This window comes from Anopheles coustani, chromosome X, assembly GCF_943734705.1.
Source record: "Anopheles coustani chromosome X, idAnoCousDA_361_x.2, whole genome shotgun sequence".
NCBI classification, from domain to species: domain Eukaryota; kingdom Metazoa; phylum Arthropoda; class Insecta; order Diptera; family Culicidae; genus Anopheles; species Anopheles coustani.
This window is the reverse complement of record NC_071290.1, coordinates 5,366,941-5,392,096: the sequence shown is the minus strand read 5'-3', so window position 1 is coordinate 5,392,096 and position 25,156 is coordinate 5,366,941. Positions and strand designations below refer to the sequence as shown.

The following is a 25,156-nucleotide window of genomic DNA, read 5'->3' as shown; positions in this document are numbered from 1 at the left end:
ACCTACGCTACCCCTCCTTCACCCTGCCCTTTTTTTCTTTTTTTTTTTTTTGTTCGTAAACTGCTCTCATACTAAGTCAGGCCACGATGGGACACTTCGTAACTCACTCATCACGAATCGTACAGGTCGGGAAACGCAATCACGCACACACACACACACACACACACGCACACACATACACATGCATCCACACACACACACACACATTCATCTTCCCCCAAAAGCGAGGCTGCGGGTTGAAAGCGTGTCTTCCTGTGCGCACGTTTTGAAACCCCACCACCCCACCCCAGCTGCTGTCTCACAAAACTTTTTTTTCCCCCCTCAAACCGTGTTTCATACTAAATATACAAATTATAAGGCCTCGTATTCCGCGTCCTAAACTGCTGCTCGTGATTTTCACCGCACTTCGTTCAGTTTCCGTGTTGAGCTATTAATGGCCAATGGCTGGCTGCTGGATGCTTGGTGGGGAGGAGTGCGGGCTCGGGTCGAGTGGGAAAGGGTTGGATTTCGTTTGTTCACCGCGAAAGTGAAGCGGTGCCCTACCTTCCCGAGGTTAGCCGCCAACGCTACCTTGTCAACATCCATACGAATAGCCGACGGAGGTTTAACACTAGAATACATTGCTTTGGAAACTTGCCCGAATGCTTTTTAGGGGTCATTTTGACCCCTATTTTGAAAACGCTATAACTTCACTATTTTTGAAGATTTTTCAAATTTGTAAACTGTTACGTTTTAGTATATTTATTGACTATCTTTTGGCGTTTTTAATTTTTTGATGTACCACTTCACCATTCCGCTGGCTCGGTGTATAGCAAAAAAGATCGATATGAGTCGAATTTTAATCCTTTTCAACTTTTATTCTTTCAAAATGTATCATGTAAATTTAGAAAAAAGTGTGCGCTATGATGTTGATATATTAGGCCACCTTTGAAAAATAATTTCATATTTTTTAACTATCAAATAACGCCACAAATTGATCTTGAAGATGTGGATTTTAACATTTTCCGTAGGTAGTTTCCGTTCTGCACTTTGTTCCGTTATTCCGTACGCGAGCGTTTCGAAGCGTTATGCGCGATGCGTTACTATGGGAATTGGCGTTATTTTCAATCTTTGCGGCCAATTTATGGAGTCATTTGTAATGGCAAAAATATGATTTTATTTTTGAAATGTTGCTCAACATACTAACATTCTAGCGCACACTTTTTTTCTAGATTTAATTCAAAGATTTTGAATGAATAAAAGCTGAAAAAAAACGCAATTTCGACCGTTTTTGCTATACACCGAGCTTGCGGAATTATGAAGAAATGCATCGAAAAACCATAAAACGCCAAAAGATAATCAACAAATATACTAAAACGTGACAGTTTACGGATTTGAAAAATCTTCAAAAATAGTGAAGTTATAGCGTTTTACAAGTAGGGGTCAAAATGACCCCTAAAAAGCATTCTAGGTATAGTCAAGTTAGGGTTCTCGGAACTGTTTTACATATAGCTTTGGATTTTAAGAAAAGCCTTATTTTTTTTTTGTAAAAATATTCAGCCGTTTTCGAGATATCAAAATCGAAAACTGCGTTGGGGTCAAAATGACTACAATTTGGATTCTAGTGTTAAAAGTCGTGGTGGAAGAATTATTGTTGTCACGAAAACCCGGAAACAGTCGTCAACAACCAACCGCAACCGGCGTTATTCTTCTTCGTCTCAGTTCGGATGAAATTCATCCGGAATGTGAAGTAAACAGCTCTCTCCCTCCGCTAAGTCCAGCTCCCAACCCCGACGGGTTTCTAGAACGTTCAGACGAATTGGGAAAGGTTCCGCGAAGGAAACCCGACCCGGCCCGAAAGGATGTAGTTGCTATAGTGTAGTCCGCTAGCGTGCACAAATTCCGTGCCGTCTTTTACACCGTTCGGCTCACACGGCCTGACAGGCGCGCCTTTCGAGGGGGGGGGGGGGGGGGGGGGGGGGGGGGGGGGGAAAAAACACCCGCCGGATGATTGGAGTTTGACGCGCGCAGCCGCTTCCCTGGGAACGAACATGCTGACACGGGCCTGATAGCTGCCGACAAGTGAACCGTCAGTGGTGTATCTGCTGGTGACAGTTCGTGAACGGTTTTTTTTCTTCTTCTTCACCGTTGCGCTCGGGCTCCCGCTTGGCTTTGCGTCACCATTTTATTTTATTTATTTTTTTTTAGTTTTTCTTTCACACAACCATCCTAGATTTCCGAGTCCGAGGAGCTCCAGGGTGGGTGTGAAGAGTGTGTGGAAAACATATCTTTCTTCAAGTTGGGTACGGGAAGGTGCGCAAGGGCAATAGATCATTTACTGCCACTTCCGGCTTGATCCGCCATTCGCAGGAACCTTTTATTCTCTCTCTCTCCCTCTCTCTCTCTCTCGGTACAAAACGAAGTTGTTGCAAATTATGCTGTTGCGCTTTATCGGAAGTTTTACCTTCCCACGTGTGCAAATCCCCGAGGCATCGTCGAAGCATTCATCATCGTTCGCCCTCACCCACACACGCGTACGCACGCACCCACGCAACCATCCAGCAGCATATCCATATGCCTTTTCCTAACCGTAAACTTTTGTCATTAACTAAACTGTAGAAAAATATCTATAAAACTATCTAACACCGGGTTTTCGTATATGTTCCACGCATCCCGTTTCGTCCAGTACCTCGCTGTCGCTGTCGTATTTCACTTCCGCCACCCCCCGCTACAGCTAACTGCTAGGCTTTCGTGTTTAAGGTTCTCTCCTCCCGGGAGTGTGTTGGCATTGTTGTGTTCCGTTCTCCCCCCCTTTTGGATGGTTCTGTAGATTGACGATAGTTTTCCGTTCGCCTTCAGCATAACGATGCCTGTGCTCTTGTGTCCTGCTGTCTTTCCTACCTTAAACACGTCCTCCTGTTTCGTTATGTTTAGGTATCAGTATGCTTTTGCAAAGCGGGATTTTTTGGCGGCTTGCATTATTATTTTGTTATTTTTAATACTTTCTCTTAGCAGTGTTTTTCTTTAAGTGGACCGTTTCGTGTTCTACGCCGATCAATCTTATTTCCACCTCGAACCTCCGAAACGAAACGAATGCAGCCAGGGAATACATAACTGTATGTTGCTTCCATTTTGGTTTAATTTCGTTTAGGTTTCCTTGTTTTTGTTTTCCTTTTTCTTTTTTGTTTTGCTTTGTCAAATGTTTGCAGCAGTTCCATATTTACATTACTTCTACCGCTTCACTATTGGTATGTGTTTTTTTTTATGTGCCTAACGTCGCTTATGATAACTGCAATATGTGTTCGTTCTTACCCTAGCCCGCCTAGTTCTAGTTTTGCCGTGGTTAAGTGCCCACACACGCATACACAACACCGTACCGGTTTCGCTTCCGGTCCCGGCCAGCACTTTTGTTAACATGAGCTGGGAGAATGGTTACAACTGATCGCAAATCAACGAGTATTTATCAACCGAATTTTAACATATCAACAGGATTAGAAGTTTGTTTGTCTCATTCATTATCTTTACCGTGTGTTTAGTTTATGAGTTTTGAGTATATGACTAGTGGCTTACCCATCGGCCATCGTTTCCTTTCCCTTCCTTCCAGTATGACCTCCGTTGCACCCCCTCAAGTTCTGGTGTAAAGAATATCTAGCTTAACCGGTACGCGCTCGTTTCCGGTTTTTCGGTTGCGCAGCCTCTTTTCGCATTTTCCGACAGCTGCTGGTGTTTGAAGAGGAGACTTGTTGCTTGCTGGACACGGCACAGCTAGATTACAGCACTCTAAGGACGGCGACGAGCTGTACGAGGCACAGGGGAGCCACCGACCAGTGCACTGTGGAAGCTGTAAAGAGATCGGGAAAGGGGGGTTTATCTAATCATTACTGACCGCCGATCCAATGTCACCTTGTTCTGATGTTCAGAGTGATATGATTTATAGAACACTGTTTCTCATCGTTTCCGTACGGGAAGAGAAAACAAAAACTGCCAATGGCTTAGACATGGACTAAGTATAACCTTTTTATTGCAAGTTTCGGAAAGTTTTCTCTCTAATCCAGTTTCAAACTGGCAAGCTTCAAGCGTTGTCTCTTCGAGAAGACATCAAAACGTTCAAATCAGTTTCAAAGCCTACTGCTTTCGTAAACACGAAGGTGTTATAGCACAAAATACAACGTCAAGTGCACGTTGTTTACTTTCGCACATGCCTATCAGTATCATGGTTTACTGCACATTTCGGTCCCTTGCAAACGGGCGGCTACTAGTATTGATCGTCTTCAAGCGTAAAATTGATTGAAGGCGGGTTGATTGCGCGGTAAGCAGCTGCAACGAACGAGAGCAATCCGAAAGATGTTACCCGAATTGGTAAGGGTTAAACCAGCACTAGAAATAGGGAACCAGTTGGTGTTTTAATGCAGTTTATTTGAGGTGGGAATATGAACGACGCACTGTCACCATGATACCCAACACCGACCGTACATTGGAGAGCATAACACGATCTCTACATTGACGCGCGACGTCGCGTCGTGAACCGCGACCGGCGTTGTCGCCAGGTATAGAAACAGCGAAACTATCGCCATCTCGCTTTAGCTCCTGTCAAATGTCATATTCGAAACGAAAATAAACCGACTGTTGGATAAAATGTAAGCGAACCGAAACACGAACGGCAAACAAAACGAGAAATATTCATCACGAAACATCGGTTTTTACGTTTTACTCATCACAAATTTAATTCAGTTATAAAACTCCATTCTAACCGATATTTGTACCAAGGTTTTCTTCTGTTGCCGAATCGTAAACAAACTGCATTTCAACAAGAACGAGATGGTGGAGCATAATATCGTCGTTGTATGTTTTAGTTTGATTTCTCAGTGACTTTCAAATGTAGTAGCGCCAAACACTAAACAAATTTCATGGCAATGTCAATGTCAAAATTCAACAAAATGTTATGGGCTGAGTTTGTGCCTCATTATAATACACCTGTTTTCGAGCCCAGGTAAGCATCGTTCAACTGCTTCTGTGTCACTGTTCAACCGTAAGTAAACATTTGACGTCCAAGTAAAATACTGTTGCCTACCTGTGCATGGTCCAAACGTAAATGAATAAAGTTCAAACGCAACGAAACATTTGATGTATTCAAGCTGATACGTTTACATGATAAAGGTTTAACTTCGTTTTGTTGATGTCATTTGCAAAGACCATTAGAATAAAAATAAATATAATTTGTAATTCAGGCACAATGAAATTTTATGATAATCTGTATTCGGCGTAAAACATTCTTGATCTTCGTAAGAAGTTTTACAATTGTTGTAAGTTTTCAAGGATTTCGGGTGCTCCGCAGCTAATTATTTACCATCAGATTTCTCACTCAATGATTGTTTTCGATCTCATCTCACTCAATCTGGGCAATATAAACGAGCAATTGACATCGGAGGCATCAAATGTTTCGTTGCGATTGAACTTTATACATTTACGTTTGGATCATGCACAGATAGGCAACAGTATTTCAGTTGGACGTCAAATGTTTACTTACGGTTGAACAGTGCTACAGAAGCAGTTGAACGATGCTTACCTGGACTTGAAAACGGTGTATATATGTATTTACCCATATTCTACCACCTGTCTCGCGTGATTATACTGCCGAAACTGATCTGCTTTTGCAGCGGGACGTCGCGACCATCCCTACGCACGAATAAAAGTAGCCCAGCTTTGCCAAAATATCGGTTGTTTTCCCGAGCTTTCTAGTGGTATATGAACAGTTTGTTTACGTGATGGAAACCGGCAACAGGTAAAAGTGAAATTGTGAATTAGTACTAAATATAAAGTTAAGAAATTTTATTTTCTTCTGGATCAAGTAAAAATGAATCAAGAAGAACAAAACATATAGTTGGTGATATAAAAACCTTTGTTGAAATTGAGCGAATTGAAGTTTCGCGTCGGGCTGCGCAAGTCGCGATGTCAAAGGCAATTTTCGCGCTGTGTGTAGTGACCTCCTAATAATCTCCACCTCTCACTTTGGCCTCCAGCAATTTCTTGCAGGTCCTTCAGCTGACGATCATTATGATATCCTCATACGGATTCTCGATACGAAACCAAAACGATATCATTCATCTTTCAATAAATCTCGCATTTCTTTACGCTAAACGTCCGCGTTGACTTTCGACAACGAGGCACGGAAGGGCGGGGTACTCACCATCCGATCCACGCCAGTTGATCAGCTTCTGGTTGCGCAGCTCGTCCGTCGTCGGTATGTAGATGATTTGCGTCGACTCGCGCGTCGCCTGCGGTATGGAGTCGATCCGGGCGAGACACTTCAGCGCCAGCTTGCCCTTCAGCTTGCCGAGCCGCTTCTCGTCGATGTAGAAGCGTATCTCGAGCGTCCGGTAGCGCAGCAGAAAGCCATCGTTCTCCACCGTCGTCTCGTGCGGCGGCTGCAGGTAGTCGGAGGGAACCTGGGTGGAAAAAAAAACCCGGGAGGTGTATTAGTTGTTGGAGTGGCGCACGTTTACGGGATATACTGACGTTGCGATCGTTGATGAACCAGTAGAGCCGTGCCGGGGGGCTGGACATATCGGACGAGCAGTTGGCAACGACAAAGTCCCCGAGCGCATAGTTATGCTGGACGCCGTTATGCTGCAGCCCGTTAATGATCGGATCGAACTGTGGATAAACTGTGAGGAGGAGAAAGGGAGAGAGATGAAAAGGCATTAAAAGTAAGCACTCGTAACGCGCTGTAACGCGGACGGGGGGTTGAAGAAGTAATGAATGAACTATCATTAGCAGCACACTTTTCCCGGCAGCAGCAGCGCAGACGGTGGGAAAATCTCAGGAAGAGCAACATGCCTCGGCACTCGGCGATGAGCGAACGAGTGCAAATTGATTACGAATATTAATTAATGGCGCGGAATGTTCGGTGGTTTGAGCTAATGGAACGCAGCGCAGATCAATCAAGTCGTTTGGCTCCGTTGCCTCCCCTTTGCGCTGCAGGGATACGGCGTACCGGCTCCATATCCGCCGACCCGTCTCAGCTGTTCGACCAATTAATCTTTCCCATTTTCCTAATGAACCGGAGGTCGCACAAGGAAGCGGGTGTGGCCTCAGTTGGCCTAACCTAACTTTTTCCCACCTGCGCTTTTCGCAGCCAGCCACCTGGACCGCCGCTTACTTGCGAAGTAATGGGATCGAATTAAGTCGAGCAGTTAGTGGAACACTTTTGATCACGCGTACGTGACGGGGAAAAACCCCCCGGCCGTCGAAGGAAAGCCGCCGATTGCTCCGGCACGTACAGCTCCTCTCGCTTGGAGTGGAGCGGGAATCTGGAATCGCATTCGGACATTCGTGTCCCTCGGCTGCTATCGATCTGCAGCGCACGCGGTGGGGAAGACGCGGGACGGGGACGATTGAGTTACAACTATTAGCGCGCAGAGTCGCGGTAGCTTCCGTTTTCCCAAAGTTCTTTCACCATTTCTTCCCGCCAGAGAAGAAGAGCCAGCATCGTGCGATAAAAGTGCAAATTGATGGCTAATTAATGTTGCTTTTGGCGTAATTAAGAATACGCCGGAAACTTTCTAATTTTTCATAATTATCTCACCCCACCGCCCTGGACGACGAAGACGACGAAGACGGTGGTGCTAGTGGTGGTGGTGGTGGTGATGCTTCCCATCTGCTCGTTCGCTAGTTCTTTCCCTTTCGCGAGGAAAACCCTCTGTTCCGAGCACGCGGCCTTCCGCCGTGTAAGCAGGTCAGAAAACAAGGTACCGCTTTTAGTTCTCCCTCCTCCCCCAAAACCCCACTCCTTTCGAGTGAAGCCCTTCGGTATTTTAAGTATTTTCGGAACCAGCTGCCAGGGAGGGGAGCGATGAAAAGCCCAACACAAAAAGGGGCTCTTTTACCAACAATAGGTTTGTACAAATTTGAATACAAAACAAAACATTTTTACTTTAAAAAAGCTGTGACTTTTATTTATGAAGATAACAATAACGTTTTCATCTGAATTAAATCTTTTGTAATTGAATTCGCTCGCGAGTTATTTTTAATGTTCAACTTTTAAGTTGAAATCAGACACGGAGTTTGATATAAATAATATTAAAAATAGTAATACTTGGCAAAACGAATTTGTTAAAAAAAAAAAGGAGAAAAGTGTAAATTAGCGATAGAGTTTGTAGAAGAAAGTGAAAAGTAATAAAACTAAGCCGTCTAGAACCTAAATAACAAAGATAAATATACACTTATGTTAAAACTATAGATAACAACAGTTGGGTGGAAACGCATAGAAAGAAAGAAAGAATCGGACCGAAAAACTGTTGCGGGACGTAACAAAGGGAGTGAATGGTCTTTTCTGGCGTAAAGGAGTTTCCAATTATGGGAGAAACTTATCTTATCTTAATCTTAACCCCAGGTCATCTAGAACACACTAGAGCATATCAAATCTCTAGACAAATAAACTGTAAAAAGACTGTATTAAGTGTGTTATGACAATTAGTTGCCGCATTTACATGTTAGGGTTCGGAGCTTAGCTATTTAGAGCGAGCTTATCGTTATCAGTCCGTTGTCCTCGCCTCATCAGTAGCTCAGTTTTCTATCGTCGTTAGATTTATGTTAGTGTGTTTAACACGTTGACTGCCAAGCGTTTTAGCACACTTTTTTAGTACCATCTTTTTTAATAAAATTTGTTTATAACATTCAATAATCCGACAGTTTTTGATGGCTAAACAAAAACTTAGCTTCACAAAGAATTGATATTAAATATTCCTATAATTTTTAAGTTACATTTTCATTTATTTGTGGGACAAAAACTTTTTAGAACTAATGACAGCTCACGTGTTTATAGGGAAACTGGAGCGGGAAACCATTTGTAATTTTCTTTGTCAGCTCCTGCTTCAGTAGGATGTTTCAAGGTTCGTCACTTCATGTAATTAGAAAGTAAGCAATTTATTGTTTAAATAAAATAAGTCACGTATGCAAAAAAACACCCACAACGTAACGATATTTCTTCAACAAAGTGCAACCGTTTTTAAGAAATAATATTTGTGAAGTGAAGAACATTTCACTTCCGGCGTCGAAAGATACAAAACTTACACCAAAAGCGACCGACGCAAGAAGCAAAGCGAAGGTAGAAAACACAGGACACGCTACAGCGGGAAGGTGTGTACGCGTAATGAATCTCGTAACAATGACTAATTTTTCTCCCATGAGCCCCACACTTTCCCAAAGGGGGGCCGGCGCCAGGCCGAACCGTGCGAGGTGGAACGTGAAAGTGAACGTGAACGGAAAGTGGGACGTGACTTTGACGAAACTGCGTGCGTGCGTGCGTGCGCTACATGACAAGCGGGCGAACATGGCGCGCATTGATCCATCGGGGTTCATTAGTTTCGCACCGGAACCGGATCCGGCCAATAGGAAATCGGTCGAAATTGATCGGTTCGGTCGGCAGTTTGTTGGTCGAGTTGTGTTCGGAGTATATTTTAAGGCTAGTGATGTTGCTATAACACTCTGTTTACAACTAACTTTGAATAGATTTTTTACGATTCAACCGCACCTAAATAAATCCCACAGCATCGACGTTGCCATACCATTTCGGGGTGAAAAATGTACTGGCCTTTTGCTTTCCCACATTCCTGACATCGGTCCACCCGATGCAAGGATAATTGAATAAACTTATTCCACACGCACAACTATTTGCTCGCAAAAGCATTTGCGTGTGATTTTGTGACTGCGGTTATCTGTTTGTTTTATTTCCCTTTTAGTTTTTGTTTGTTTTAGTTCCCATTCCGTTGCGTGTATATCATTTATTTATTTTACTTTTTCTCTTTGTTTTTCCACTTTCGCTGACAACCGACTGCCAAACCAAACCCACATAATCTTGTACAAACATTTTTGAAGCCGGCGGTAATAGACTGCCATGAGAAAAAAAAGGGTGCGGTATTAAATAGCACCGCGTGTTTGTGTGTCCCTGTGTGTTTCTATCTAGTTGCACAAATATTTACCAAACGAACCAATTACACCTCGCGCAAGTGTCGTGGCTAATTAATTCAAAATCAATTCATATTGGCTAGATAGTTTTCAATATCACTCAGCCGGGTCGTGCAGTTTGCTAATTTGATTTAACCACTTTTTAGCGGAACACAATATTTGCAATTGTAACGCACACTGGTGCGTAAGTGTCGATAATATTTAGGGTTTATTATTTACTAACACATTTGGTACGCTACATCATTGTTGAAACTATCTAGTGCGTGTGTTTAGAAGGCTAATTAATTTGAAAAACAACTTCGCAAATTCAAATGCAACCGTTACTCACCAGCTTGAGGTGGTAAAAATACACAAGTGTTTGTCATCGTACGGCAAGAAACATCTAAGACTGCAACCCTTTTTGGCAGGTGACACGCACCGTTTCCAACACCGTTAACCTGCAAATTACACGCCAAATTTTGCGTGTCTCGAAAATGTCGCATTTTCCAACCCAGGGGCTGGGGGTGGCGGGGAGGAGTGGGTGGAGGAAAAAGTGGCATAAACCACAAAGAAACCCAAATCCTCCTGCACGGAACAAGTTGGAATTGTTTTCTACAACGATAAATCACGTTTACCCGTGAGGGGATTTTCCCTCAAGGAAGGAACAAGGGGTTGAACAAGTGGAAACCCCGGAAGAGTTACCCCTTTGCGGCAGACACAAGCACACACACACACACACACAGGACTGTGTCTGTGGGACTATTGGGACCGGGAAGGACCGCCCTACCGGCGTAATCGAGCCTCGAGAGCCAACGAGCCCGCCTTCGCGAGCCGTCGATGTCGATTCAATCGAGGATTGTATTTCCTTTCGTTCTTCTTACTTCTTTCTTTCTTTTTCTTTTTTTTTTTTTTTTGACATACACCCAAACACCGAAAGCACTTTGCTTCGTGTGGTTTTGGAAGGAAAAGCCCGTGAAAGACGGCGCTGGGGGAAACGCTCGCTTGTCAAAATCGACGGCACGCGGGAGAGACATCGATTCGATCCAACGATATTGCCTCAAAAAGCGACGAGGGAAGAGGCGGTGGGGGGGGGGGGGGGGGGTGGGATTTGGGCTAGGACGGGTGCCAAGCCGACACAAGTGCGGCCCTTCACTTTCTGTTCTCGTGTGCAAAATGTGAACGCGAACGCGATCGACGCATAATCTTTCGGTTTCGAGCGAGGATTTACTTTTCCCTTTTTCTTTCTTTTTTTTTTTTTGAGGGCAAACGAGAAATCGCACCGCTTTCGCTTTCGAACGAACGATCCACCCGAAACATCCCCAAAACACAATAGACGTGTGCGTGCGGTGGTGAATGATACATTGCCCTGGTGGGGGGGGGGGGGGGAGGTTTGTGTTGCCGAACGGTTACAGGGCAAGATTGTATTTTTTTTTCTTTTCTGAGTGACGTTCTTCTTTATCAGCACGCTTGCATCAGCCCATTAGAGGACGCCCCTCGCGTATCGGTGCATGTCGAAAGTGATTAACAGAGGGACAATACTGTAAAAAAAACCAAAAAAGCAAAAAAAAAAACAAAACAACAACAAGCAAGTATTAAATGTCGTAAAACAAAAGACAAACTGAATGGAAAGCGAACGAAAACGAACGATCATTCACCCAGGGCAAGAAGCTCGTTAAAAAAAAAAAAGGGAAAGGAAAACTAGGCGCGAGTAAGAATGGAAAATAAACTGAGAGAATAAAACAAAAAAAACAACAACAACAACAATGGAAGGTGGAAAAAGGAAACACGCAAACACGCACGATTCAATTGTAAGGCTGGCAATTGAATGGACGAGATGAGCAATGAGAAGACCAAATCAAACAATAGCCTCGACAAGACAATGACGTGGCGGAGGGGGAAAACCAGAGAAAGGGAGGGGGGGGGGGGAGGTAAGGAATTGAAATGAAACGATTGGCGTAGCGAAATGAAATTAACCGAGGAAAAAGTGATTTCCTGCCAAATCCAAAATCTGCCTTGTCACCGTAAAGAAACAATAAATTTTCCACTACATTAAGCTTTCGAATGATAAAAGATTCGTTGTGTGTATGTGTGTGTGTGTGTGTGTGTCTGTTAGAGAGGGGAGGAGCTGTGGGTGGTAGGGGGGGGGGGGGGGGGGGGTGGCCTGGATATTTGAAACGGAAAAGACGAAACAGACGGCTGAATAGAGATCCCCTGTAGTGCGAGTCAGCGAAGCACGCAAGACATCTCGCCGCACACACACACACACACACACACACACAGAGAGGGCGAGCTGCCAACAGCGGGCTCGGAGGCTTCGTTTCGGCTCGTTACGTTTGCCGAGGGGTGAGAAGAGGGAGGGGAAGCTCACCAGGAAGCCCCCATTGTGGCCTTAATGTTTCCATGCAGCCATGAAAGGCATGCCGTGGTGTCCTTTTTGCTGGTCTCGTTGCTCTCCCCCCCCCCCCCACCCCTCCCCCCTTTATCCGAGGCTCCTTTGCCTTCTGTTTCTTCTCGGCTTCGTCGCACACCTCCCGCTTCCCTCCCACTCCGCCTTAGGCTAGCAAAACCATAAAGGACAACCATAAAGGCATGACGTTGGGAAAAGAAACGACGCAGAAAAAGATGCTTCTGGGCCCGCACAGGAGCAAACAGATACACAAACAGCGAGAAGGGGGGGGTGGAGTATGCCTCCGGGGTGGCCGAAAAACCGACTGGGGTGCGGAGCGGGGGGGGAGGGGGGAGGAAAATTCGCTCCCAACAAGCTGACAGTCGTGAGAATGCAGGAAATCTGGTTCAATCTGGTCGCTGCTTCTCTGGTGAGGGGGGGGGGGGGGGGGGGGGGGGGTCACGAGAATGTGATAATAATAATCAAATCTCATCCTGCCTGTCATCCCCTCCCCCCCCCTTCAAACTTTCTTCTCCTTCTGATGGGGGGGATTTTCCCGGGGCTCAAACCGTTCGCCGTTCGGAGGATCATCGTCAAATGCTAAAAAGCCTTTGCTCTTTTATTCAACAACCGTCAGACATGCGGCGTCCACCACTCGACGAGCCTTCCCCCCCATCACATTCATCACCCTCTCTCTCTCTCCAAAGCACACACACACCGGGGGGAAAAAAGAAGTTTGGCAGCAATCGATGGCTATCGTTCGGAAGGCTTTCGCCCTGTCGATTTTTGTTCGGTCTGAAATGTGCCTTCGACGTCGTCGTGTGTATGTGTGGTGGTGGTGGTGGTGGAATAATTCGAAGATTTAAAATTATATCGTCCCCTCCCCCACCCCAACGGGAAGGGGGGGGGGGGGGGGTTTCCGTGGCGTGCCAACGAAGCAAACAAAAATAAAAATCCTTCCTTTGTGTCGACTGGTTCCGAAGGTTTTTTGTTCACCACTCCTTCTGTTTATTTCTCTTTGTCCCGCACGCTGGAACTCGCATTTTCTTCCCCCCCCTTGATGGTCTTTAATGTTACTTTATTTGTTGCCTTCCTCCCCCCTCACCGACAACAAGATTTCCTTTACCCGGTGTATGTATCGTGACGTAAAGCATATTTTCCATATTTATACTGCATCCGCTTCGTTTATGATGTTGCGTTTTCCATCTTTTCCATCTTAATCTACCTGCTGCTACGTTTTCTGTCTTTCATTTTTTTCCCCTTTTTGGTTTGTTTGGTTCTTGTTGTTTTTTCTCCGTCTTTTTTATTTGTTTTTTATTGTTATTCGCTACGAATAAGGTAGTGGAAACATCGTTATGCGGGAGGATGGGCTGCATACAGGCCTTTTTTCTTGGTTCTCGCTTTTCATACACACACACACACACATAGAGAAACACACACTGCAGCTGGGTGTGCCTAAGTGCACGGAAAAATGGCACCATATCTCCTCAGAGACCTCAGAGCGAGCAAGCAAAAAAAAAAAACACAAAAACAGGTGCAACAACGGAAGAAGACGGACAGAAATCGAATAAAATCGAATCGAGCACCAATTGGAGTCCTTTATTTGAAGAGGCGGGCATTGCATCTTCGGTGCATTTCCATTTTTGATCGAATTAAAAGCGAGGGCCCTCTTTCGGGGAGGAGACGGGGAAAACGGGAGGAAAAAAACGGGGCACACACACACACACACGGGAAGAGAGACTGCTGCCTAAGTTGGTTGCCAAAACACTACGGCGGCTCGCTGGAGTGGCTCGTTAGTGCAGGCCAACGATCAAAGAGCACTCGAAATTGGTTGCGCTCGCCTCTGGCGCCCGTTATTGGCCGAGTGCTTTCCCCTAAATGGGGTGGGGGGGGGGGGGCATTTTCCGAGCAGTTTGCCCGGTCCGAGCTCCGAGTGCAATTACTCAAACCGCGAAGCCCCCGAAGAAACGCTGGGAGCAACATAGTTTTGAAGTGCTTTCGTTTTTCCTCGTGAACAACGGGAAGCTGAGGCAACGAAAAAAAAAAACCCCCCCACTGGACACACCTAAGACGACGTGGTTGGTGTTACCTGGACGCCGAAAAGGAAAGGACCCGGCTCGCGGTTTCGCTGGAAAACAATTATTTTCATTATGCGACCCGCGCCCGAGAATCGTTCCCGCGCGGGCGAACAAAAGCGGGCGTAGGCCCTCACCGTCGTCGTTAAAAAAAAACCCGCTAGGTAGTTCGTGTCGTTGAATAGATGAATGGATTTTCCGGTGTTCCCTTTTTTGTGGGAAAATTACAGCAAAAAAAAAAAACCAAACTAAACCCAAGCAACTCCCCGCGCATCGCGAAGACACGTGCGGATGATGAGCTTTTCTTCCTTTTCGCTTTTCTCTCCGAAAAGTCCACCCCCCCCCCCACCCCCTTTTGCCGAAAGACATCGCGAAGACGCGAGCCGTGAATTCCGGGAAATTTCTCTCATTTATGCACGAACGCGGAAAATCACGCCGCCCTGCCCGATGTAACACGCTCGGCGAAAAAGGACGGGCGAGGCGGTGGGGGGAGGGGAATACTTCCTTCGTATCATTTTTCAATAATTAATGTGCTACCGCGGCACACTAATACCAGCGCCGTTTGCCGTTGCGCTGGGGAAAACGGAGAACGCCAAGCGACCTACACCTACAGACTCATGCCGAAACGAATTAATTTCCCTAAGCTGGCATAACACTCGCACAAACGCCGAATGCGCCATGTGTCTTTCGCCTTTGTCTGCCGCCCTTTTTGTGCGTTTGCGAACAATGTATTTTCCGGGAAGCATAACGAGGGGCACGGAAACGAAAACGGAGAAACACAACGATAAGGAAAGACTAAGTCAACTCGTCATGTACAGCACGATTGTTTTCCATTTTGTACTCCACAATACGCGACAAAATTGTTTCCCAACATTGTAAATGCTGCTTCCATTTAGCATAACTCTATTGTCGGCTGAGAAGCTGTAATCAAATCGATCAAATTTACTGTGCTTTGATTTCATTTCACTTCAACTCGGAATTAATTCCCGTGCACACTCAGTTGCATACTTTTAGGAGTAACTTTTTTTTGATAGCCAGCTGTCATGCGTTCTGAAAAGTTTTTGACCCATAAATAAATGAAAATGCAACATAAATACGGTAGTTATATTCAAAACTAATTAACTTAGTTAGTGGGAAGTTAACCCTTTGCTTGGCCAGTCGAAAACCAGTGGTTTAACAAATGTTGTACACACCGTGGGCAGAGGTATTTTGCTACACGAGATTTGCGCCTAGAGATATGCAATCAACAGTGCACAAAAAAATTGTACTAAAAATCTATGGTAAAAACGCTTAGCAATCGGTGTGGAAAATTGGAAAATGTTTAATATTGGTAAAATAAGCAAACATTTTTAATGTGTGGATTGAAAGCACTCGGTTTGATGGATTGTAAACAAAACTTGATTGAAAATATTCACACTACAAATAAAGTTTCGATGTTGTAAAAACAAACGTAACAGTCCATCACCGGTAGGGATCGTGCAGAGTTATTTCGTGGAAATCGAGGCACATTATGAATAATTACTCCCCAAGCATCAATGCTGCGGACGTTACATGCCGCTGCATTAAACCGAGTACAACCGAGCGACTATGTTGTTTTGACTTTCACCGAAACGGTATCAATGAGTCCTGACGTTTCGTGGAACGCTCGAATGTTGGGCTTTAGCCAGGCCGATTGTCGACCGAAAACCCCACATTTCCCACCGGGCACTTCCGGTGTGAGTGTCCCCTCCCCTCCCCTCCTTCCGCATCCGTGGCACGCTCGGGTTCGTAAAATATCTTCACAAAATGAAATGGATTCTAGTGTTATTGCAGATAGTATTATCGGATTTGGGACTCCATTAGAAAACTGTACACTTGAGCTAATCCGTGCTGAAGCGTTTCCGGGCCGCTCCCCCGCTCCCTACCGCTCTTTTACCGCTCCCTTGCTTTCCCGGGCTGCGGCTGAAATTACCTGCCCAAGTATGCATTAGAGCAGGGATTACAGAGCCCAGTCCCAACGCTCCCCGAGCGCCTGTAAATAGTACCGAGGAGCGCCGGGGCGGCACCGGCGTTTGCCGCATCGGAATGAGAAACTGGTTCAACACATGTCAATAGGGCGATAATCTATTGCTTTGCTGGGATTTGGGAAGGGATTTTGTGGCCCGAAGGCCGTCGCCCGCTTGCCGGGAGCCGTTTGTCGAAAAGGGCAGGGCGAAGGAGAGAAGGAGCGTATGCCTGCGAGCAGGTACCTGTCAGTACCGAGTGGGCGAGTCCGACGTAATCGAATAACCGTTTGGCCCCTTTCTCCGCTCTCGACTTAGCGAGGCGCAAAGTGCTTCACTTTAAACCTTTCGCCGGGCGCTGCAACATTGTTATCATCGCCTATCCCGTTTGCCGCTCCGAAATCGTGCCAAACGCAAAAATGGTCACTCACCGGCCACCGTCATGTTGCCGACGCCGTGGGCCAGCTTAAACTCCGGTGCGTCGCCCGATACCTCGCAGCTGTACGAGCCGCCGGAGCGAATGTTCAGCTGGTGCAGCTGGATGGTGCACAGGAACTGGTTGCAGATCTGCTCCGTGGAGTTCCGGTCCACCGTCACACCGTCGACCTCGAAGTAAATCAGACTCCTTGGCATCATCGGTGAGTAGCTGGGGGAAAGTAAAAGGCAACAGTTAGTAACAAGGCTCATGGTAGTAACGTAAAATTATTATTTTATCTTTCATAAGCAGTTATGCATGTTTAACACGTTGACTGCCAAGCGTTTTTAGCACACTTTTTTAGAACAATCTTTTTTCATTTAATTTGTTTATAACATTTATTAAACCAACAATTTTTTAAGGCTATGCTAAACCTTAGCTTCCCACAGAATTGATATAAAATATTACTATAATTTTTGTGTTCCATTTTCATTTATTCCTAGGTCGAAAAGTTTTTAGAACTGAGTTTTGCTGTCACCCACTTTTGGGTGACATGGCAGTCAACGTGTTAACACGTTCCGTACCAAGCGTTTTAGCACAATTTTTAGTACAATTTTTTAAATTACAATTTGTTTATAATATTTGTTAAACCGATTGTTTTCGAAGGCCAAGCAAAAACTTAGCTTCCCAAAAATTTATATAAAATACTATAATAATTTTTATGTTGCATTTTCATTTATTTATGGGTTAAAAACTTTTTTGTACTAAAACTGCTGTCACCAATATTTGGGTGACGCGGTACGGAACGTGTTAATGTTGTATAACACACTTTAAGTTCAGTTCAATGTTTCTTTGCATCATGCAAGAGATTCATGAATCTTTCAATGAGAGATTCATGAGTCCCAAAGATTCATTAATGTTGAAATACAGACAAGTAATGCCGGCAAAATGGGAAGAGATAGATTATGTTTTTTTTTTACGCTTGACCCACACCAATGCAAGAATCATGAAGATTCCTGAAAGATTCATGAAGGTTCATTAAGGCTTCGAAAAAGTCATTAATGTTTCAAGATTCAAATCCCAAAAGATTAATGAATCAATCTGAATGAATCTTAGGTGAAAGACTCATTTGATTGAATCTTGCCTAAAGATTCTTAAGGCACAACACTAATGTTAAAGTCGACGTTCTATTATTCTAACTCTATTTCCTTCCTTCGTCATTAGATGTTGACTTAATTTGACGCGAAAGGTTTGCAATTTACTTTGTTTTATCGTTTCTTATTGCTTTTGTGACTCAAAATAAGAAAAATGACTTGAAATGACCCTTAAAAATGGTTACCATCAAGTCACACCTGCCATCAAATAAGGTAAAACATTTGAAACGATACTACGGATGTTGTTGAAACATGCACAAAACGTACGAAACCCGGAGCCCGCCCGTTGCTACTCACCGGAAAAACTCCCGCCCGTCCTTGTACCATTTGACCGAGTTGAGCTTGTGCGTGCCCATGTCGTAGCTGCAGGTGAGTGTGACGGTTTCCCGCACGTCCACCACCTCCGGCACCGAGATTTCCTTCAGCTGCAGGCACCGGGCGTTGCTGAGCACTGGAAAGAAGAAAGCAAACACTGGCGTCACTCCGGCTGTGCAGTTACTTTAAAAGCGCTATCGATCGTTGTTTGTGCGATGGAAAAAAACAAAAACAAGGTAACTTTAAGGAAAAAACAGTACTTTAATCAAGTGGAAGACATTGCAAACCAATCGGTAAAGTATTTAGAACAATATTCAAATTCACTTCACTACAAATGTTTAAGAAGAGAACAAAACCAGATTAAAAAAGAATTAAAAACAATCCAAACACTCTTTGACATTTGGTAAAATAAATCTTATTGCAGTTATGGTTTGATCTTTTTCCAACCAATAGAATTCAAAGCTTTCCATTCTACTCTAATCTCTTATTTGTTTTTGTTTATTAAATCAAACACAAACGATAACAAAGTTTGATTTTGCTAAAGTTTTTTAAAAGGATACATAAATACAATATCCTGTTCTTGTCACAATTTTGCGTTCAAAAGCATTACAAATGCTTTGCTCGGTACTCAGCTCGAATTAATTCGTTCGGAAACGAAATCCTAAAATATATTTCAGTTGATAATTAAAAGATAACAGTGGAACGAGTCGAAAGAAGGAAAGAAATTCATGCGTGGTTGACGTTTGTAGGCGACCAACAATAATGCTCAAAAATCGAACGCAAACTTCGCGTGCAACAGACTGGAAAACATTAATCCAATTTGCCCCAAGTGTGTGTGTGTGTGTGTGTTTGTCTGTGTCCGTTGAACCCATCATTTCGGATCGTCCAATGGTATTGAAAATGGACAGCATTATTTCCCCCACCACCACCGTCAGCCCCTGTGTCCACTGTTGCTCAATAGAAAGCGGAGTTTTTACAGCTTTGATTTTTCGTCTTCCACTCTTGGTTTTGGGTTTTACTGCACAGACGTGGTTTCCATCTACTTCACCTCTTACGGGGGGGAGGAGGGGAGGGAGCTGTCATTCGGGTCACCGAGCGAGGACGCAGCAGAACATAGAGCGCCGCCACTGTCTGTATGTCCCTCCCGCCTTTGCCGGTCCCACCAAAAAAACCAATGCCATTAACATTCGATTTTCGGGCAGTGAATTTGCAATTTGCAATGCCAATGCAATACATCGCGCGCCCGCTGGCGGCGAGAGGCATCGCCTTCGGAATATTTCGATGCAGATTGGGTACGTGTGTGTGTGTGTGTGTGTTTTGGGGGAAAGAAATAAGTAAACAAAACAACCTCCCACGAATCGGCGCTTCGAGTTGGACGAGGTCAGCACTCCAACGGTAAAGGGGCAAACGGTGCCGAGGTAGGGGAGGTGGGGTGAGGGGAGGATGGTGGGGTTCGGGTAAAACAAAAGGAGCACGGACGGAGGGCGGTGTCGGACGTTCGGAGTGTCAGCTAGTACAAACGACTGGGCGCCTCCATTCGCGTTCGACAAAAGAGCGTGTGTTCGGGGGGGCAGCGCGGCGACCCGTAGGGTGCATTTAAAATTTGAACAAAACTAGAACCTCTAAACTCCACCGACCCCGGCCCCCGTTGCCCTTGCAACCCGCCCCCAACAGCCGGAACGATCGTCGGGAAAAGCGTTTTGTTCCGTGTGGCGTTTTCGGAGTGGCTTCCGTTGTCGGCAGCGGGGCCATCCCTCGCCAGGGTCGGCCAATCGTACCGACGGCACCATCAATCATCACCGCACTTGGCTGGTGTGATCATTTTGTCGACACTCCGCCGCCACCACGCCCGGCTTGCCCGTTCCGATGGACAACTTTAAATATATATATATCGACAGGGCGATCCTTTTTTTCGCAGGAAGAAAGGAGGAGGAGGGATACAGAAGAGGCAGAGGAAGGGGGTTAAAATGCCATCACAATTCCCTCACAAACATCCCGACCACTCGGGCACGCTGGGGTCTCGAACGGAGAGCGAGAGAGAGAGGGGGCGATTTCGCACATCGGAATGTGAACCGCCGCACTCTTTTTTTTTTTTTTGAGGAGAGGGTGACAAAATGGCCCACCTCGTTCTTCACTTTGCTGCTAGTTTTGACCGAACTCCACTCCAGCCTTTCGCAAATTGAGTGCCGATAGTGTTTTTCTACTTTCATTATTATTGAAATAAGAGAAACTTTCATTGAGTGGAAATAAGAGAAACGCAAAAATCTAATCCTTTCTCACGACCCCAGAGTTGTCTCTTGATTCTAAATTAAATGCATTCCAACTTCGGCAATAAATAAGACAGTTCTTAAACATTTAATATGGGTTTTGCAACAATTTATTGTTTTGTAATGTATAAGATTAGCCCTTAAGTTTTAAAAGATCGACCTAAGAGAAATCAAATGAGATAATAACTATTAGGAATGTAGTAAATGGAAGACATAATTAACACGGTAGAATTATTTAAATGAAGTTGTAATTCAGAAACTGTTTAAGGTAAATTTTATATTTTTTTTTATAGAAATTTTAAAAGCAAAAAAGGAAAACAGTTTTAGCAAAAACAAAACATTATAACAATAGATTAACATATTTATCCTATAAAAACACTAACATAAAACACATTTCTAAACCAAAAAGACTTTCCCACCGTCTTCCTTTCCGGCGTGAAAACGTGTGTGACTGATATCTTTTAAGCAAAGGCAGTTGTGATGCGCACCCCTCATGCGTTCCTCCCGTTCCCAGCGTGTGCGAAGGCCCCGGATGGCTTTCTCCGAAGGGGAAAAGCGCGACGCATTTTTTCTACCTGCCCGTTTCCACGTAATGCCACCATAACCGGTACGCCAGCGACACCGGCACACCGTGTCGGGCAAATAAAAGATTAGTGTGGCTTTTTGGCGCTAGTGGGAGAGGGGTTGGGAGGGGGGGGAGGGATGCGAAATGAGCGAACGCAACGCGGATTTGATTCAAGCCACGCGCGCGCTCCGACGACATTGCGGCCAGGACTGGTGTCTCTGACAGTCGACCCGTCCCCCGTTCGGGGTGGGGACGGGTTTCTTTCCCTTATTTTTTTTTTTTTTGTTGCAATTTTGTCAGCTATCTATATTCGTGTGTTTCTCTTTCCCCCCCTACACGAGACTGACTCGTACGCTCGGCGAGCTATTTTTACTAATTGCGACAGGAAAATAAAACTGTCACTCAGTAATTTGTCAGCATGATTTATGGCACGAAGGTTAGTGTGTGTGTGTGCCCGTGCGTCACCCCTCAACGAGGGGGGGGGGGGGGGGGGGAGGTTTAGGAAAAAAACGCAGTGTACAGCGTTCGGCAGATAACGACCGCAGAGGAAGTGGAAAAACCCTCCGGTTGGAGCGGTTTGGCACGAGGAAAACGGAACTGAAAAATATGGGAAAAACTAGAAACTAAAATTGAACAAGCGAGCGCAGTGTAGGGATGGCGGAAGAGAGGGAGAAACATTTAAAAAAAAAAAAAAGGATCATCCTCCGAGCCGGGTTCAAAACAGAGGGAAGAAAGAATGAAAAAAGGCAATAACCACAAAAAGGCTGCTAATGGTCGGATTGAACGGCGGGAGTGAGGGGATGGGACATGGGGGAGCTGTGTGTAGCTCCAGGACCTTTCGGAGAGTTTGCAGTGAGTGTGCCCGACACCGTTCGCCCGCCATTTTCCTCTCACGGAAGCGTCGCTCAAGTGTGGCATAAAGAAAACCGAGCTCGTCGACAAGAAGTGGTCGCGCAAAATAGCACCAAACGGTTGATGAGTGCGTTGCCGGAAAAGTATGGAGAGGGGGAGGGGAGGGGGGGGGGGTAGTCATACCGGGTGCCACCGCTGAGGGGTCCGCTTCCGGGGGCAGCCAAGTGTAGATCGATTATCTTTTCCACTTTACCAACCGAACGGCCGTAAGGGGAGACATTTCACACCGAGAGTGGGTCCTCAACTCTCTCACACACACACACACACACACACACACACACACGCGCGCGGAAGCGGTTGTAATCAAACAAGCTGGGGGTTTGTCACGCAAATGCCAACAGTACCAAATCCCCGAACAGTGACGATGAAAAACTTTACACAATCGACAGAGGAGAGATGCTAACAGCTCGGTTAATTAATTTGCTGGAACTATCATCAGTTATTACAGCAAAACATTGTACCGCAAATAGTTCACTATAAACGTACTTTCATAATGAGTTATTCGATTGACACGAAATCAAATCATGCGGTTTGTTTATAACGAAAACATATCAATCGGTTCCATTGGTAGGGAAAATCCCACGCTTCTTTACCACTTATTCTAATTAACAACCATTGTAGGATACACGTTTCCCTGTTCACAAATTGGTTTTCATGCAAATAAACCATTTCATACAAATAAAATTGTTTTTTTTTTTAATCATACAAATAAACTGTTTAAATTTCCATTCAACTGAAATTTGGTTTACTATTATTTGGTTCACTATTAACACGTTGAGTACCAAGCGTTTTCAGCACAATCTTTTTAATTAAAATTTGTTTATAATACTTGTTAAACCGATGGTTTTCGAAGGCCAAGCAAAAAAGTAGCTTCCCACATAATTTATTTTTAATATTACTATACTTTTTATGTACCATTTTCATTTCTTTATGGGTCGCAATCTTTTTAGAACTAGTTGCTGCTGTCACCCACTTTTGCCCGGGAAGTTTACTGCTTACGCGATCATATTTTGATTGAAGTTTTGTTTACAAACTGATTGATGTAATTGAAAATGCAGCAAAAGCGTAAGTCGGTTGCAAAACACACATAAAAATCAAAGAGCATAAAATGAACAAACGATAAAAGAATAAAATACAGGCAGCAGACATAAATAAATATAAATGCAACATGAAAATTATAGTAATACTTTATATCAATTCTTTGGGAAGCTAAGTTTTTGCTTAGCCTTCAAAAATCGTTGGTTTAATAAATATTATAAACAAATTATATTAAAAAAGATTGTTCTAAAAATGTGTGCTAAAAACGCTTGGCAGTTAACGTGTTAAATTCAGATCGTCGATATCAACCCCTCCGAAGCAAACTAAACACATAGAAGATGTTTAGGGATAAGAAGTGAATCGCTTACAAATAGCTACACTGTACGCCCGACAAGGTTGCAAACCTATAAACCCATTGTTGATATTATTATGACCGGTTCACAACTGGAGCCACCTGAGGCCATCTTCTGGACAGATTAGGTGTCATGTGTCTGTGTCGGTGTGTTGGAGTGGAGATAGTTTTGATTTAGGGCCGTCACGACGCCGACGAGCAGGGGGACCTGCCCGAGGGGTCGACGTCAGATGCTAACGTAAAATCAACAGCAGATCCCGCAGCTGTCACGAACCTCCGGGGCAGGTTAAGCTGCCGATGCTTGCACAACCGCAGCCCTGGTGCGAGCACGGGCGGCGTCTTGGGCCAGTTGTTTGTCGGGTTCGCATTCAAAGCTCCACGGCGGAGCTCTCCAAGTGGCAAGGTGCAACGTCAATATCAATCCAATCAGTTATTTCCAATCAATCACTTGTCGTACCAGCCGTGGGGGAGGGTTTCGATTGGGAGATAAACGGCAAGCGGCCACTGCCTTGTGGAGGACGAGGCACGGCATATGTGTGGTGCTGTGAGGCTTACCTTGCAGCAAGAGAACGACTGTGGCGAGGTTAACCTTCAGGTGCGCCATCCTGTCGAGTGCGGGTAGGAATCCCATCGCGCACGACGAAGTCCTACGAGCGGGCAAACAGTGTTGGGGACGGAGCTATAACCCGCAGCAAACCTCTGGTCGATTCGTCGCTTATACGGCACGTTGAGCACAGGCACAACAGCGGTCTCTATAGCCGGACGACACAGTCGAAACGGGATACGCGCGCGGAGTCTCGGTCGTTGTTTTCACTTCATCAAACGGTAATCAACACTATAGTGGAGCCAGCACACACCACCCACACTCACACCCGAGTTGGCCAGCCCAAGCTCATGAAAGTAATATCCCTTCCGGGCGTTCCACCAAACACCTACACTCTACACACTCACTCCCTACACTCACTCGCTACGGTAATGTGCATCTTATTGCCATTGTTGGGTAGTTGTTCGGTATTTGTGGCTATGTGTTCTTTTTACTGCTCGACTGCGGGGACGGGAAAGAAAAAGAAATCTCGCTGGTAATCGAGGGTTCTGAAGAGGCAAAATCCCAGGAAAAAAAACCCCCACCGGCCAGGAACCGAGGAATGGTGTAAACTACGAGTTGATGCTATAAGTAGACACCACGAAAAATAACCAACAAATAAAAAACATCAAGTAGGTGTGGCGAGTGGGGGGAGACGGAAATAAACGGTGGCCTATATATAAGGGATTAGCAACGCTTGTCTTACGGCCGAGATACAGCACCGAACCGCCACACTTCCCGGGGCATAATCATTATCCGTAACGGAAACACTAATCTTTTGCGGTCGACGAAACGGATATCACCAACATCAGGCCGGGCAAAAAGGCTAGGAGCAGGGCTCTTCGGTGACCTTTTGTGAACCTCTCGAAGTGTTTCCGGAAGGCAAACACACACACACCTCCAACTCCAGCCGGGTTTTTGGGGAAGGGGAAGTTTCGCATAATCCAGCGCCGTTATCGTAATTAGTATCAAAAACCTAGCAGTGAAAGTGGGCTGGAGCTATTTTGAGGGGCCCATTCTGGAACTGCTCCAACAGTTTGCCTGCCCTTTTAAAACACTGGTAGAGTACGCCGTAGACGAAGCGTTTGTTCGTTGCTAAGGTCGCACCATTAAGCTGCAGCTGCAGCTGCAAATGGGAAGACTTATCTGTCGCATATGCTGGGGACCCAGGGGACCCAGCACAGAGTT

At 45.1% G+C, this 25,156-nt stretch overlaps 1 protein-coding gene across 2 annotated transcripts; it reads right to left on the bottom strand.

Annotated features, from left to right (window-relative positions):
• Window positions 1-1,732: 1,732 nt before the first annotated feature.
• On the bottom strand, window positions 1,733-24,064 carry LOC131268772 (uncharacterized). Of its 2 annotated transcripts, none has more exons than XM_058271046.1 (6): window positions 23,941-24,064; window positions 18,234-18,387; window positions 16,799-17,013; window positions 6,496-6,644; window positions 6,167-6,425; window positions 1,733-3,820 (listed from the first exon to the last, which is right to left on the bottom strand). In XM_058271046.1, exons 1-6 carry the CDS (start codon window positions 24,014-24,016, stop codon window positions 3,750-3,752), a joined length of 924 nt encoding a protein of 307 aa, XP_058127029.1. In that variant the 5' UTR covers window positions 24,017-24,064; the 3' UTR covers window positions 1,733-3,749. The 2 variants fall into 2 exon arrangements, with proteins under 2 accessions (XP_058127029.1, XP_058127030.1); XM_058271047.1 differs by lacking the exon at window positions 1,733-3,820 and adding an exon at window positions 4,062-4,296.
• Between the last annotated feature and the right edge of the window lie 1,092 nt (window positions 24,065-25,156).

What these genes read in the sequence shown, in the direction of transcription:
- LOC131268772 (XM_058271046.1), bottom strand. Translation starts at nt 24,016, where the DNA reads ATGGGATTCCTACCCGCACTCGACAGGATGGCGCACCTGAAGGTTAAC. An exon ending in GACGGGCGGGAGTTTTTCCG is followed by an intron (nt 17,014 to 18,233) that starts GTGAGTAGCAAC and finishes ACTTTCCCCCAG; the next exon opens with CTACTCACCGATGATGCCAA. An exon ending in CAACTGGCGTGGATCGGATG is followed by an intron (nt 3,821 to 6,166) that starts GTGAGTACCCCG and finishes ATCTCTTTACAG; the next exon opens with CTTCCACAGTGCACTGGTCG.